At 32.7% G+C, this 13,152-nt stretch overlaps 1 protein-coding gene across 1 annotated transcript; it reads right to left on the reverse strand.

The window, feature by feature from the left end:
• Positions 1–7,518: 7,518 nt before the first annotated feature.
• On the reverse strand, positions 7,519–9,741 carry LOC137817703 (uncharacterized). Its single transcript, XM_068620947.1, has 4 exons — positions 9,613–9,741; positions 9,398–9,533; positions 9,118–9,317; positions 7,519–9,052 (listed from the first exon to the last, which is right to left on the reverse strand). The coding sequence occupies exons 1-4, from the start codon at positions 9,733–9,735 to the stop codon at positions 7,724–7,726; spliced, it is 1,788 nt and encodes a 595-aa protein (XP_068477048.1). The 5' UTR covers positions 9,736–9,741; the 3' UTR covers positions 7,519–7,723.
• Positions 9,742–13,152: the final 3,411 nt, after the last annotated feature.

The raw sequence follows: 13,152 nt of genomic DNA on the forward strand, positions 1-13,152 counted from the left end.
TCTTGATATAAAAGTGATAATATAAACCTTTTTTTTCAAATTTGAAAACGAAGAAGGTCTTATAAAAATGATATTAATAAAATCTGGCCAAAAAAAACAGTGTGGTTATTTTGAGATGATGTATTACTAATGAGATTTGAAAATGTTGAAAATATAAAATTTTCATTTAAAATATAAAAAGGTAAAAAATGTTTTATTTATTTATTTTAATATATATTAATAGAAACAAAATTATCAGTATTCTTATTATCATAAATTATTATTAAGATTACTATTTTAAATAATTGAAATATTCTCTTTCAACTTCTTTACTAACACAATATGTTTTTTTTCTAATTTTTACTCTACCAGTTACTTTTTAGTCTACACTTTCCTTTCAAACAAAGAAACCCAAGATATGAGGTACAAACAACAAACATATTTCTAATATTGGAAACAATTTCTTTTTAAAATTATAATAAAACGAGTAAACATTTAATCAGTAGTTATTTAATTATAAATTATTCAAATAATAATTTAAAAAATTAATTTTATTTATAATTTTTTTAATCAATGGCCTTCAACTTTGAGACAATCATAAACTATACTAACTTCACACAAATTTTGGCTTGAATTTGTCATTTTCCACATTTAGGTCTTTCTTTTTTAAAAATGATGAGGATAGAAATACGGAATTGTGAGGAGAGAATAAATAAATAAATAAATAATACAAATGATACAAATTGTTAGGAGAGAGTAAATAAATTAAAAAAAAAAAAAACTTTTCACACTTCCATATAAGAACTTGTTTTAAACTATACATTAATTAAAAAATAAATAAATCTTTATAATGGTAAAAAAGAGATAGTGAAGCTAAAATAAAATTGTAGAGGTTAGGTAATTATACAAATACAATAATATAAAGTTCACCACCACAGAAAATAGAAAATGGTTGGTCATTGATTCTATCACATTCTATTATATGTTTTACCATTGTTCAAATTAAAGGAAATTTTAGATTTTATTGAAATCATACATATAAGTATTTTTTAAAAAAATATACTATTACAACAATATATGTACTAAGATTTTAATTGATTTTATTTTATTACAACAATATATACACTAAGATTTTAATTGGTTTTATTTTATGTATAATCACGACGGAAGTTGTGTCTATCGTAAAAATTAAGAAGAAAATAAATGCTGAAAGTCAATTATATGAAAAAAAAAAATTTTAACATAAAATTTTCTTTTTATACTTCTCAATGTGAAACATTACATTTAAAGAAATATAAAAATTACACCTCATAGGAATGTAGTTGAAATATTAAGTATTAATTTGAAAAAGTATTAAAAATCAGTTGCCACAATTCACAATTATGAAAATTTTATTATGTGTGTATTCAAATACATAAAAGATAATTTTGTTTTTGGTTAATATATTCTCACTAAATTATTAATGTACCTTGATGGTTTCACAATTCCACTACCATCTTTAAGAATATGAATTGTTCTCTACTTCTTGGAAGATGCAAGGCAAACTGAATGGTATCTTACAAAATTGATTTCATATGGAGAGATAAGAAGAAAAAATTTTACTGACTTTTTTCCATTGTAAAAAAAATTATGATGTCAATCAACATAAAATAAAGCATCCTTAGTTTGTTCCCGTTTCCATATTCCCAAGCCTGAATTTTATTTCAATACTAAATTCATTAAATTTACTCACTAATATGAGAAAATATTATAATTTGTAAATGATTTTGCCAAATAAAATTTATATGGCAACCCTTTAAACTTTGTGTAAATTTTAGTTAAAGAAGTTATGTATAACTTACTGATGGAACGTGAAGAGGGTTTTGATAGACATGAAACAGACTCTTTTGTTGATTTTATTCTAAGTCCCACATCGGTGGGTTCATTGTTTGGGAAGGAGGTTTGAGGGTTATAAATTAAACGCTTCTCCTTCACTGTTAGATATCCCAATTTGTAATATCTTCTCCCATAATAATAAAAGTGAGCTGTTTTAGCTGTGCTCGGAGATTAGGCTAAACAGGCCGAACTCCGTTAACAATTTTCGGGTGTGTTTTTTCCTCTTTATCTCTTTTATTATTCCGTTTTATTTATTCAATATTATTTGTCGGGTAGCTCTGTTAGGGTTCTGTTTTAGTGTGAAAATTACCCGTTTTTTCCAACAAGTGGTATCAAGAGCCGAAGATTCGCCTTGGGTTGTTTGAAATTATTTGTAATATTGAATATTATAGTTTGAGTTTGTAATGGCAAGAGGTCGTCAGCAAAGCCAGACAAATGGGAGAAGAGGGAGGTCTAAGTCTAAAGGTCGAGCCGTTGCCAAAGATGAGTGTGCTTTATGTCATGAGAAAGGACACTGGAAGAAAGACCGTCCAAAACTGCAGAAGAAAGGGAAGGTTCCACAAGAATGCAAAAGTGATGTGGAATCAGATATCTCTTTAATTGTCTCGCTTTCAGCATCATTGTATCCAGATGAGTGGATATTGGATTCAGGTTGTACCTATCATATGTGTCCCATTCGAGATTGGTTCTTTGAATTTCAAGAACTTGATGGCGGGGTTGTTTACATGGGTAATGATAATACATGTAAGACAGCTGGGATAGGTTCAATCAAGCTGCGGAATCATGATGGATCCACCAGAATTTTGCGGGATGTACCGTACGTGCCAAAGTTAAAGAAGTATCTCATCTCATTGGGGGCTTTAGAATCTAAAGGCCTAGTTGTGACGATGCGAGATGGAATTCTTAAAGCAACTTCAGGAGCATTGGTGATGTTGAAAGGCGTGAGGAAGAACAATTTGTATTACTACCAAGGTAGTACAGTGGTGGGGACAGTAGCGACAACAACTTCTAGCTCTAAGAAGGATGCTGAGGCAACGAAGTTGTGGCATATGAGGTTGGGACATGCTGGAGAAAAATCCTTGCAAATTCTTACCAAGCAGGGATTGTTGAAAGGTACGAAGGCTTGCAAACTTGAATTTTGTGAGCATTGTGTTCTGGGAAAACAACGAAGAGTGAAGTTTGGCACTGCAATTCACAATACCAAGGATATTCTGGATTATGTGCATTCAGATGTGTGGGGACCTGCCAAGACTCCGTCAATCGGAGGTAGGCATTATTTTGTCACTTTTGTGGATGATTTTTCCAGGAGAGTTTGGGTGTTTACTATGAAGAACAAAAATGATGTGCTTGAAATTTTCCTTAAGTGGAAAGCTCAAGTTGAAAACCAGACATGAAGGAAGATTAAGGTTCTCCGAACAGACAATGGAGGAGAATACAAGAGTGATCCGTTCCTGAAGGTATGCCAAGATTGTGGCATAGTTCGACACTTCACTGTTAGAAAAACACCACAACAGAATGGGGTGTCGGAGCGTATGAACAAGACACTTGTGGAGAAAGTTCGTTGTATGTTGTCTAATGCTAAGTTAGGCAGAGAGTTTTGGGCTGAGGCTGTGACATACGCTCAACATCTCGTCAATCGATTGCCATCATCTGCTATAGATGGCAAAACCCCGTTAGAGGTATAGTCTGGAAAACCTGCAACTGATTATGATTCTTTGCATGTTTTTGGTTCTATTGCATATTATCATGTGATTGAATCAAAGTTGGATCCACGGGCAAAGAAGACTCTTTTCGTGGGCTTTAGTCCTGGAGTGAAGGGATACCGTTTGTGGTGTCTAGAGGCAAAGAAGACGATTATCAGCAGGGATGTTACCTTTGATGAATCCGCCATGTTAAAGAAGGTAAATCCAGAAGGAGCTGATAGTACTCCGCAACAGGTGGAGTATGCCCGGAAGCAGGTGGAGTTTGAGCCGCCAGTGGTGATCCCAACACGAAATACCACAAGTGACTCTCCTATGGCAGAAGAAGAGTCAGATGAGGAAGAGGTTCCTACCCAAGAATCTCAACAGCAATCTGCGCCAATTGCAGTTAGAAGACAGAGACGAGATATTCAGAAGCCTGCTCGTTTCATGGATATGGTTGCCTATGCACTTCCAGTTGTTGATGACATTCCATCCACTTACCCATAAGCCATTCTGAGTTCAGAGAGTGGTAATTGGGCAGGTGCGATGGAAGAGGAGATGCAGTCTTTGAAGAAGAACAAGACGTGGAAGCTGGCACAATTACCAAAAGGTAAGAAGGCAATTGGGTGCAAATGAGTATTTGCAAAGAAAGAAGGATTTCCTAATAAAGAAGATGTTCGCTACAAGGCAAGGTTGGTTGCTAAAGGCTTTGCTCAGAGGGAGGGAATTGATTATAATGAGGTATTTTCTCCAGTTGTTAAACATTCCTCCATTCGAATTTTGTTGGTCTCGGTAGCACAGTTGAATTTGGAGCTTGCTCAACTTGATGTAAAGACCGCGTTCCTACACGGTGATTTGAAGGAGGAAATCTATATGACTCAACCAGAAGGATACAAGGTTGATGGTAAAGAAGATTGGGTTTGTAAACATAGCAAATCGTTGTACGGACTGAAACAATCTCCGAGACAGTGGTACAAACGATTTGATAAGTTCATGAAGGATCAGAAGTACAAGAGAAGCAAATATGATCACGGTGTGTATTTGCGCAGACTTGAAGATGGTTCCTACATTTACTTACTCTTATATGTTGATGATATGCTGATTGCAGCAAAGAGCCAAGTTGAGATTGACAGGTTAAAGGCTCAGTTGAGTAAAGAGTTCGAGATGAAGGATTTGGGGGAAGCCAAGAAGATTCTCGGCATGGAGATAAACAGGGACAGGGAGAGGGGAAAACTTTGGCTGTCACAAAAGCAGTATTTGCAGAAGGTACTACAACATTTTGGTATACACGAAGATACAAAACCTGTAAGTACCCCACTTGCTCCTCATTTGAAATTGAGTAGTCGTTTATCTCCGACGACTGATGAAGAACGAGAATACATGGCGAAAGTCCCATATGCAAATGCAGTTGGAAGCTTGATGTATACAATGGTGTGTACAAGACCAGATATTTCACAGGCTATGAGTGTTGTTAGTAGGTACATGCATGACCCGGGTAAGGGTCATTGGCAAGCTGTGAGATGGATTCTACGATACCTCCAAAATACCTTAGATGTTGGATTGGCATTTGAGCAAGATGAATCACTTGGTCAATGCATAGTTGGATATTGTGATTCTGATTATGCAGGTGATTTGGATAAGCGACGGTCTACAACTGGCTATTTGTTTACTTTAGCAAAAGCGCCAGTTAGTTGGAAGTCTACCTTGCAGTCTACGGTGGCTTTGTCTACGACAGAGGCAGAGTATATCGCGATTACAGAGGCTGTGAAGGAAGCAATTTGGCTTCATGGGTTGGTTAAAGACTTGGGAGTTGGTCAGAAACAACTTGAGTTATATTCTGACAGTCAGAGTGCTATTCATTTAGCAAAGAATCAAGTCTTTCATGCATGGACGAAGCACATTGATGTTCGTTATCACTTTGTGCGTGAGATTCTCGAAGAAGAAGAGATTGTTCTCCAGAAGATTCACACTACAGAGAATCCTGCAGATATGCTCACCAAGGTGGTTACAAGGACCAAGTTTGAACACTGTTTAGACTTGGTTAATATCTTGCACATTTGAAGTTGGCGCCCGGAGGCGCAAATTTGAAGCACTGCAAAGTTTGTTTTTCTTATGTTTTGAGAAGATTTGTTTTAGGTGGGACTTGAAATTAAGCCAAGGTGGAGATTTGTTGATTTTGGTTTAATTCCAAGTCCCACATCAGTGGGTTCATTGTTTGGGAATGAGGTTTGAGGGTTATAAATTAAACGCTCCTCCTTCACTGTTACATATCCCAATTTGTAATATCTTCTCCCATAATAATAAAAGTGAGTTGTTTTAGTTGTGCTCGGAGATTAGGCTAAACAGGCCGAACTCTGTTAACAATTTTCGGGTGTGTTTTTTCCTCTTTATCTCTTTTATTATTCCGTTTTATTTATTCAATATTATTTGTCGGGTAGCTCTGTTAGGGTTCTGTTTTAGTGGGAAAATTACCCGTTTTTCCCAACATCTTTCAGGCTTCAAATCTCTCTATGATTCTCACTGCTTGTTTTGATCAAAAGGCATGAATATTTAAACATGTAAATTATTAAACTAACAACTTACATTTGCATAATAAGAATACATATATCTTGGAAATGATCTTCGTAATCATATTTGCTTATTACCAAAATATCTCACCAAACATTATGAGGTATCAGGGGAGGGGGGTGAGGATAGCAGTGGTAGGGGGAATTGTGGAAACAAAGGAACAATAAGGTTTTCATAAGAGTCAGGATCGATCCCATTGAAATTTTTGCTATGTCGTAGTTGAAGGCCTGGTCATGGGTAGTGTCCAAAGCGCGAGGTGTTTGCTTTTCTTTCTCTAATTAGTGTCTTGAACCAATCGTTCGTATGAGGATTGTTAATTTTCCTAGGAACACTTTTTCTTTAGAGTAGATGTTTGTAATTTGAGCAGAAGACATGTCTTATGTATACGGGGTGAGGTATCCTTGAAATACCTCTTGTTTATTCATTCGTTTTTTGCTGATAAAAAAAGTTATGTTACCAAAATAAGATGTACAACATTTCATCTTTCATTCTCATATTCGCGCTTAAGTGTTTTCTAGTAACAAAGAACCTCTCCAAACCTTTATGAAAAACCCTCTACCCAATTGCAATTCTCATATAAATATAAAGGGACACAAGCTTGAAGGTATATACAAGCATCTATGTATGCACAAACTTAGTTGGTAAAAAGGACTTCCATCTCTAATCACTCTTAACCAGAACAAAAGAAACTAATATGTTAACAACTAACAATTATCAGTAAAAAAAAGCCAAATTAATTACTTTCATTAATCTTAATAAATGATTTTTTGGTATCTTAGAGTAAGAAAATTAAATAAATATATAATAATACCTTTATAAAATAATTTCACACCCTGAAAACATAAAATTGTTTTTAAAAACATCAAACTTTCTTTAACAATTAATATGTAGTGACTACAAATATTATCACGATATTTTTGATTTTTACTTCTTTACAAAATGAAAAATAATCTGTTAAGCAACGTCAATGTATGTATACTCAAATGGCCATTTAGATTTGGTTTTTCTTGTTACTTTATAATGGGAACGTCTTATTTGCTTTATTTTCTCACAAAGACGACTTGTTTGTATATTTATTTTTTCAGTTTTTATAAAAGGAAAGAAAACCCAAATGTTAAGTTTAAAAATAAAAAGTAAATTAAAATAAATAGATTATATATTTATATATTATAGAGAAGTCACTCACTTAATTAACGCATTTCAAATAACTCAAACTTTAAACTGTATTTAAAAAATAAACATGAGATCTAAATAATAATTCAAGTCAATGTTCACACATTGAAGAATGTAGACTTTTTCTAAGATTTAAAAAAGGAACACTAGTACATACTTTTGTAGGTAAATTGCATTAAACAAATGTAAATACAAAACAGGTTGCAACATTGATGACAGTTTTATACTTTCATCAAACTATACTCACAAAGGACGTTAAGTCATTCTTATGCAAAATTTGATTACAATGTGTTACAAATATAGCAAGTTTTTTAGTGTTCTCGGGTTCAACATAGCTAAGAAATAAAGAAGTACAACACGAAATTGAAAAATCACATTTTTAATATTTGTAGGAGAAAATTCTAATAACTATTCATAAACCACTTAGGGGAAAACAAGAAAAAAAATTAACTATTTATTCCTAGAGTTGGAAAAAGATTTTCCTTATAAACTATTAGCTGACATATCATACGATGTGCATTGACATCAAGCTTCTCAACCAAGTGGGTCCTTAAGTCAAGCCAAGCTAGTTTACCGTCAGTTGTTCTGAAGAGTATATTGCTCATATTGCCTATTCCAATAGGACGCGGAAGGTAAGGTAAGGGTCCAAGAGTGACGAGTTTAGTCCATGTTTCCTTCTTACCAATTTCAGCCAAAATTGATATGGAAAAGGTAGTTGTTTCATAATAGTTTGATATCAAAGCAATTGAACCATTTAAGAGAAATAAATGACTCTCCACCAAATTAATATTAAAATTATCATATATTTCTAAGGGTATATCCAAGGGGGGTAAGGGAGTTATAAACCATTCCTCATTGCTTAAGTTAAATGATACCAAATTTTTTTTTGTAATATCATCATAACTTTCCCGCCAGTTACCCAACCAATGACACATCCCCTCTAAGTAAAATTTATGAATTTCTTCACACCATGGATAAATATATATATCAGATTTAGGTTTCCTCCAAGAATTACTTCTTAGGCTATAAATCTCCCACGATCCATGAATATCCCATTCTTCATAATCGGGTTCATGCTCTATATGAACACTTGGAAAAAGAATTAAGTTTCTAATTACCTTATAATCATCTCTAGCACAATCATAGCCAAATCCATGATAATAAAAATTAGGGTCCATAGAATCTGGTACATACTCAATTGGACTGGGAGGGATGATCTTAAATTCACCGCTAGATGGATTCCATAAATACATAGTGCCTGAGTTGGGTGGGTAGAGGCAAAGAATTCCATTAATGCTAGAAGAACCTAAAATAAAATATCTAGAACAATGACCCTTTGACCAATTTACTTTTTCCATATTTTGAAACGACCTACCAGAAAGTGAAAATAAGGAGGACTTATCTAGTTGATCGAGGCATAGAAGGTGAGATGTATCGTCATAGTAAGAATGTTGGTTAGATATGAAATTAATACGAAAGAGCTCCATGAAATTAGAATTTTCAAGTAAGAGAGCCCATGATTTGTTTAGGCATCCATATCTCTTAAGAGATTTCAAAGGTAGTTTGAAAAGAATGGAGAATGCAAGATCATCTGGTAAGTGATTCCCAAGCTTTTGAGCCACAAATTTATCGTACATCTCTTGGTTACGCAGCCAAATGTTAATGAGTTGCCAATGGTCTTTGTTGCTCTCACTCCAAAGGTAAATCGGATGGGTAATAAGTTGGCAATGTTTGTTAATAAGATTCTTTATGGTGGTCTCTTGCAAGTACTCCAACTGTTAACAACAATAAGTGAACAAAAGAAATAACATAAAATATGGGAATGAATTAATTTATGTACCTGGTTGTCCTTAAGGAAGAGGGTGATTTTGGTTCCCCTTGAGAGTTGTTGGGCATTAATATCCTTGGTAATAATGAAAGAGGAACTAGGTTGAGATTCCAAAGTATATTGGTCATGGTCATTATGCTTAGAGGTGAGGATAACCTTCTCAGCAACCAGATAAGCAGAGTAGAAGCCAATACCCAAATGATCAACCAAATCTAAAACAAGCACATATGTCACACACTAGAATTAATGAGCATGGAATGAAAATGGAAGTTGAACATCACCACCTACCTACCCATTTTGGTCATGCCAATACCATTGTCAATGATAGAAAGTGTTTTGTTAACCTTGTCAGGGATCAATGTAATAATTAATTCATCATTTAAAACGCTATTGTTCATGATCCCTTCAAATTGAATTTTATCCAAAGCCTGTGCATGCATACATTAATCAATAGCGGTTAAAAAAAGAAATGTAAAAATAACATATCAAATTTGATCGACAACTTGCGTTAGAAGCATTGTTGATGAGTTCGCAAAGGAAGATTTCTTCGTTAGAATAGAAAGTTTTCTTCATCAAGCGCAACATCTCACTCATCTCACCCTTCAATAGCAACATCTCATCATTCGTCATTGCAATTGCTTTAGAATAATAGCAAACTAGATCGGATCAATTTAACGAAACAAAAACAACCCACAACCATACATTTATATTGATTAACCATAACCATTGAATATAACCACTTAATACAAAACCATCATCCACATTTACTTTTAATTAATTAATTAATAATTAATTAGTTTTTAAATTTAATTAGTAAATTAAATTTTAAACTTATTAATTAATTTTTATCTTTATCCCCTTTATTAGTCATTAATTTTATTAAATTTTTTAAACAAATAATTAATTTTTGGCTTATTGACCTTTTTGGTTCCTATATATATTAATGGGCAAAAGTCCCTTTGGTGTATTGGTATTTAAAATATTCAATTTGGTCCCAATGATTGTTTAAAAGTATGTAATTTTGTATTTTCTGTCAAATTGACTTAAACAACGTTAAGTGGTGATTATGTGACCCATATGACACATTTATGAACACATAGACTCCATGTGTAATGTAGATTATATTTCAACACCCTTCTTTGACCCTTCCCCAATCCAATCTCCCCCATCAGAGCTTCATTCTCACCCTCACCTTTATTTTTCCTCCATCTCACAAAGGGTTTTGCCTTCCCCTACACCGTTTATGATTACCACCTTCATGTTGTCTACACCAAGATCACAATGTCCTCTCCTCCTATTACTCCAAGTATAACAAGGACCAATGAAAGGCATACTAGTAAGATTATTATTATTAATCCATCAAGTAATTCATTACAAGAAACCTGATTAGGAGCAACCCCACCTTTGCAATCATCAGCCGAAAGAACAACATTGAAATCTCCCAAAATGCACCAAGGGCCAATGAAGAAGCTAAGATCCCTCCATAAAAGTCTTCTAACCGAGTATGTGTTAGCTCCATAAACCATTGCAAAGCTAAAGCATTTATTAAGCAAAAGGTAATTTACGGGAATAAACTGAGAATTAACCAAGGAGTTTTGGGCAAGATTTGGGCAAGTCATACACCAAAGCTTACCAGCTTTATTAATGATAGGAAAATTAGCAACCAAATGTAGATTAATTATTTTGAAAAGAATATTCAAAGCATCATTGTAAGGCATCATGGGTTCAACAATGAAAACAAGAAGTGTTTTAAGTTGTTTTAGTAAATTAAACAACATCTCCACATTTTTTTGGTTTGCCAAGCCTCTGGCATTCAAAAAAAAAAAAAAGAAACCTTCATTGCAACTTTTTAGATGGATCTGCCTTAGCAATTTTTTTTGGATTTACCAACCCCTTGAGATGATCTTCGTGGTTTTATAGTGGTATGTACAATATCCTCCCCATTATCACTAGCATTCTCTTCAGCCTCACTATGATCAACCCTAAATTTAGTTGCCATCTGATTTTCTACAGTTATCTGGTCATTATGATGTAAATCAACAATTTGAGTCGCGATAGCTGGCTTACTAGTATCAGGGACACCTGTCACATCTTCATTTCCTAAACCAACAAGGGATGAAAAAGGATTTTCAATAACCAACATATTGTTATCAGGAAGTAGAGCTTTGGCAGCAGCAAGTGATTGTTCCTTCATAGGAGAACTCCTCCTTAGCGAAGATGGAACAATAGCAGTATTAAAACACTACAACACATGGTTGGAATCAATAGATTTGGAAGTAGTAACCTTTGTCGGTGACGGGGAAAAAGTACCTAGCGGGGCTTGTGATCCTTGTATTGATGAGATTTGAAAACGTTGAAAATATAAAATTTCATTTAAAATATGAAAAGGAAAAAATTGTTTTTTTTATATTTATTTTAATATATATTAATAGAAACAAAATTATTAGTATTCTTATTATCATAAATTATTATTAATATTACTATTTTAAAAAATTGAAATATTCTCTTTCAACTTCTTTACTAACACAATATATTTTTTTTTTCTAATCTTTACTCAACCAATTACTTTTTAGTCTACACTTTCCTTTCAAACAAAGAAACCTAGGAGATGAGATATGAGCAACAAACATATTTCTAAGATTGGAAACAATTTCTTTTTAAAAATATAATAAAATGAGTAAACATTTAATCAGTGTAATAAATTTACACAGTTATTTAATTATAAATTATTATTTATAATAATTTATAAAATTAATTTTATTTATAAATTTTTTAGATCAATGCCTTCAACTTTGAGACAATCATAAACTATATTAATTTTGCACACAAACTTTGGCTTGAATTTGTCATTTTTCACATTTAGGTCTTTCTTTCTTAAAAATGATGAGGATAGAAATACGAAATTGTGAGGAGAGAATAAAAAAAATTAAAAAAAAAAGATGATACAAAGTTGTTAGGAGAGAGTAAATAAATTAAAAAAAAAAAACAACTTTTCACACTTCCATGTAAGAACTTGTTTTAAACGATACATTAATTAAAAAATAAATAAACCTTTACAATGGTAAAGAAAATATAGTGTAGCTAAAATAGAACAGTAGATGTTAGGTAATTATACAAATACAATAATATAAAGTTCGTCACCATAGAAAATGGTTGGTCACTATCAATGATTCTATCACATTCTATTCTATGCTTTACCATTGTCCAAATTAAAGGAAATTCTAGTTCTCATTGAAATCATACATATAAGTATTTTCTAAATACATAAAAGATAAATTTGATGAAAATTAACATAAAGTAATCATTATTATAATAATTTATATTTGGACAGTTTCTTACTCATTTTGTGTTTGTTCTACTTTATATATATATATGTTTTTTTAAATAATCACATTTGCTTATTACCAAAATATCTCACCAAACATTATGGTGAAAATCTAATCTTAATACCCAGTACTACTAATGATTTTGTAGTTGTGCTGAGAAATTAGAATAAATTATACGTTCACAATTATCCTTGTGTCATTATTATTGATATTGAATCACTGGGCATCTAATATAAAGTTTATCATTGGCATCTTTGATATTGATATCCAATATACTATTATCTCTAACAGATTCTTTATGATAAATGTCTAGTGATCAAATCCTACCCATACTCGGAACACGTTGAAGTAGTGTAGGAAAAATATTTAACCATAAAACAAACATTCATGATCTGGCAAGTCCGTTAGTCTTACTAGTATTAGGGAGTTAGTTGTAAACTTTTGTTTGTACAAAGACAATAATTCTTTAGTAGGTTTTCATAATAGATGGGAAGTAGACATAATAACAATGCAAAGGAAGAGAAAATTAATCACTAAAATAACAAAAAGAAATGGTTCAAACTATTTAAGTAAACTAACAAACCTGTATACATATACAGTATGTCCATACTGGAACTCTCCCCTCCATAAATAGATGTTTTAAGACCAGTAGTAATCTTATAAGTTATAGTCCTTTGGATAAACTTCTCCACAAAAGTTAAAATTAACTTCTCCACAAACC

Source organism: Phaseolus vulgaris, unplaced genomic scaffold (assembly GCF_000499845.2).
Source record: "Phaseolus vulgaris cultivar G19833 unplaced genomic scaffold, P. vulgaris v2.0 scaffold_802, whole genome shotgun sequence".
NCBI classification, from domain to species: Eukaryota; Viridiplantae; Streptophyta; class Magnoliopsida; order Fabales; family Fabaceae; genus Phaseolus; species Phaseolus vulgaris.

Bases quoted from the DNA above. Each gene is read 5' to 3' on its own strand.
- LOC137817703 (XM_068620947.1), bottom strand. From the start codon at position 9,735: ATGACGAATGATGAGATGTTGCTATTGAAGGGTGAGATGAGTGAGATG. The intron at 9,318-9,397 runs GTAGGTAGGTGG...TGCTTGTTTTAG, and splicing joins TATTGGCATGACCAAAATGG to ATTTGGTTGATCATTTGGGT. The intron at 9,053-9,117 runs GTACATAAATTA...TGTTGTTAACAG, and splicing joins TCTTCCTTAAGGACAACCAG to TTGGAGTACTTGCAAGAGAC.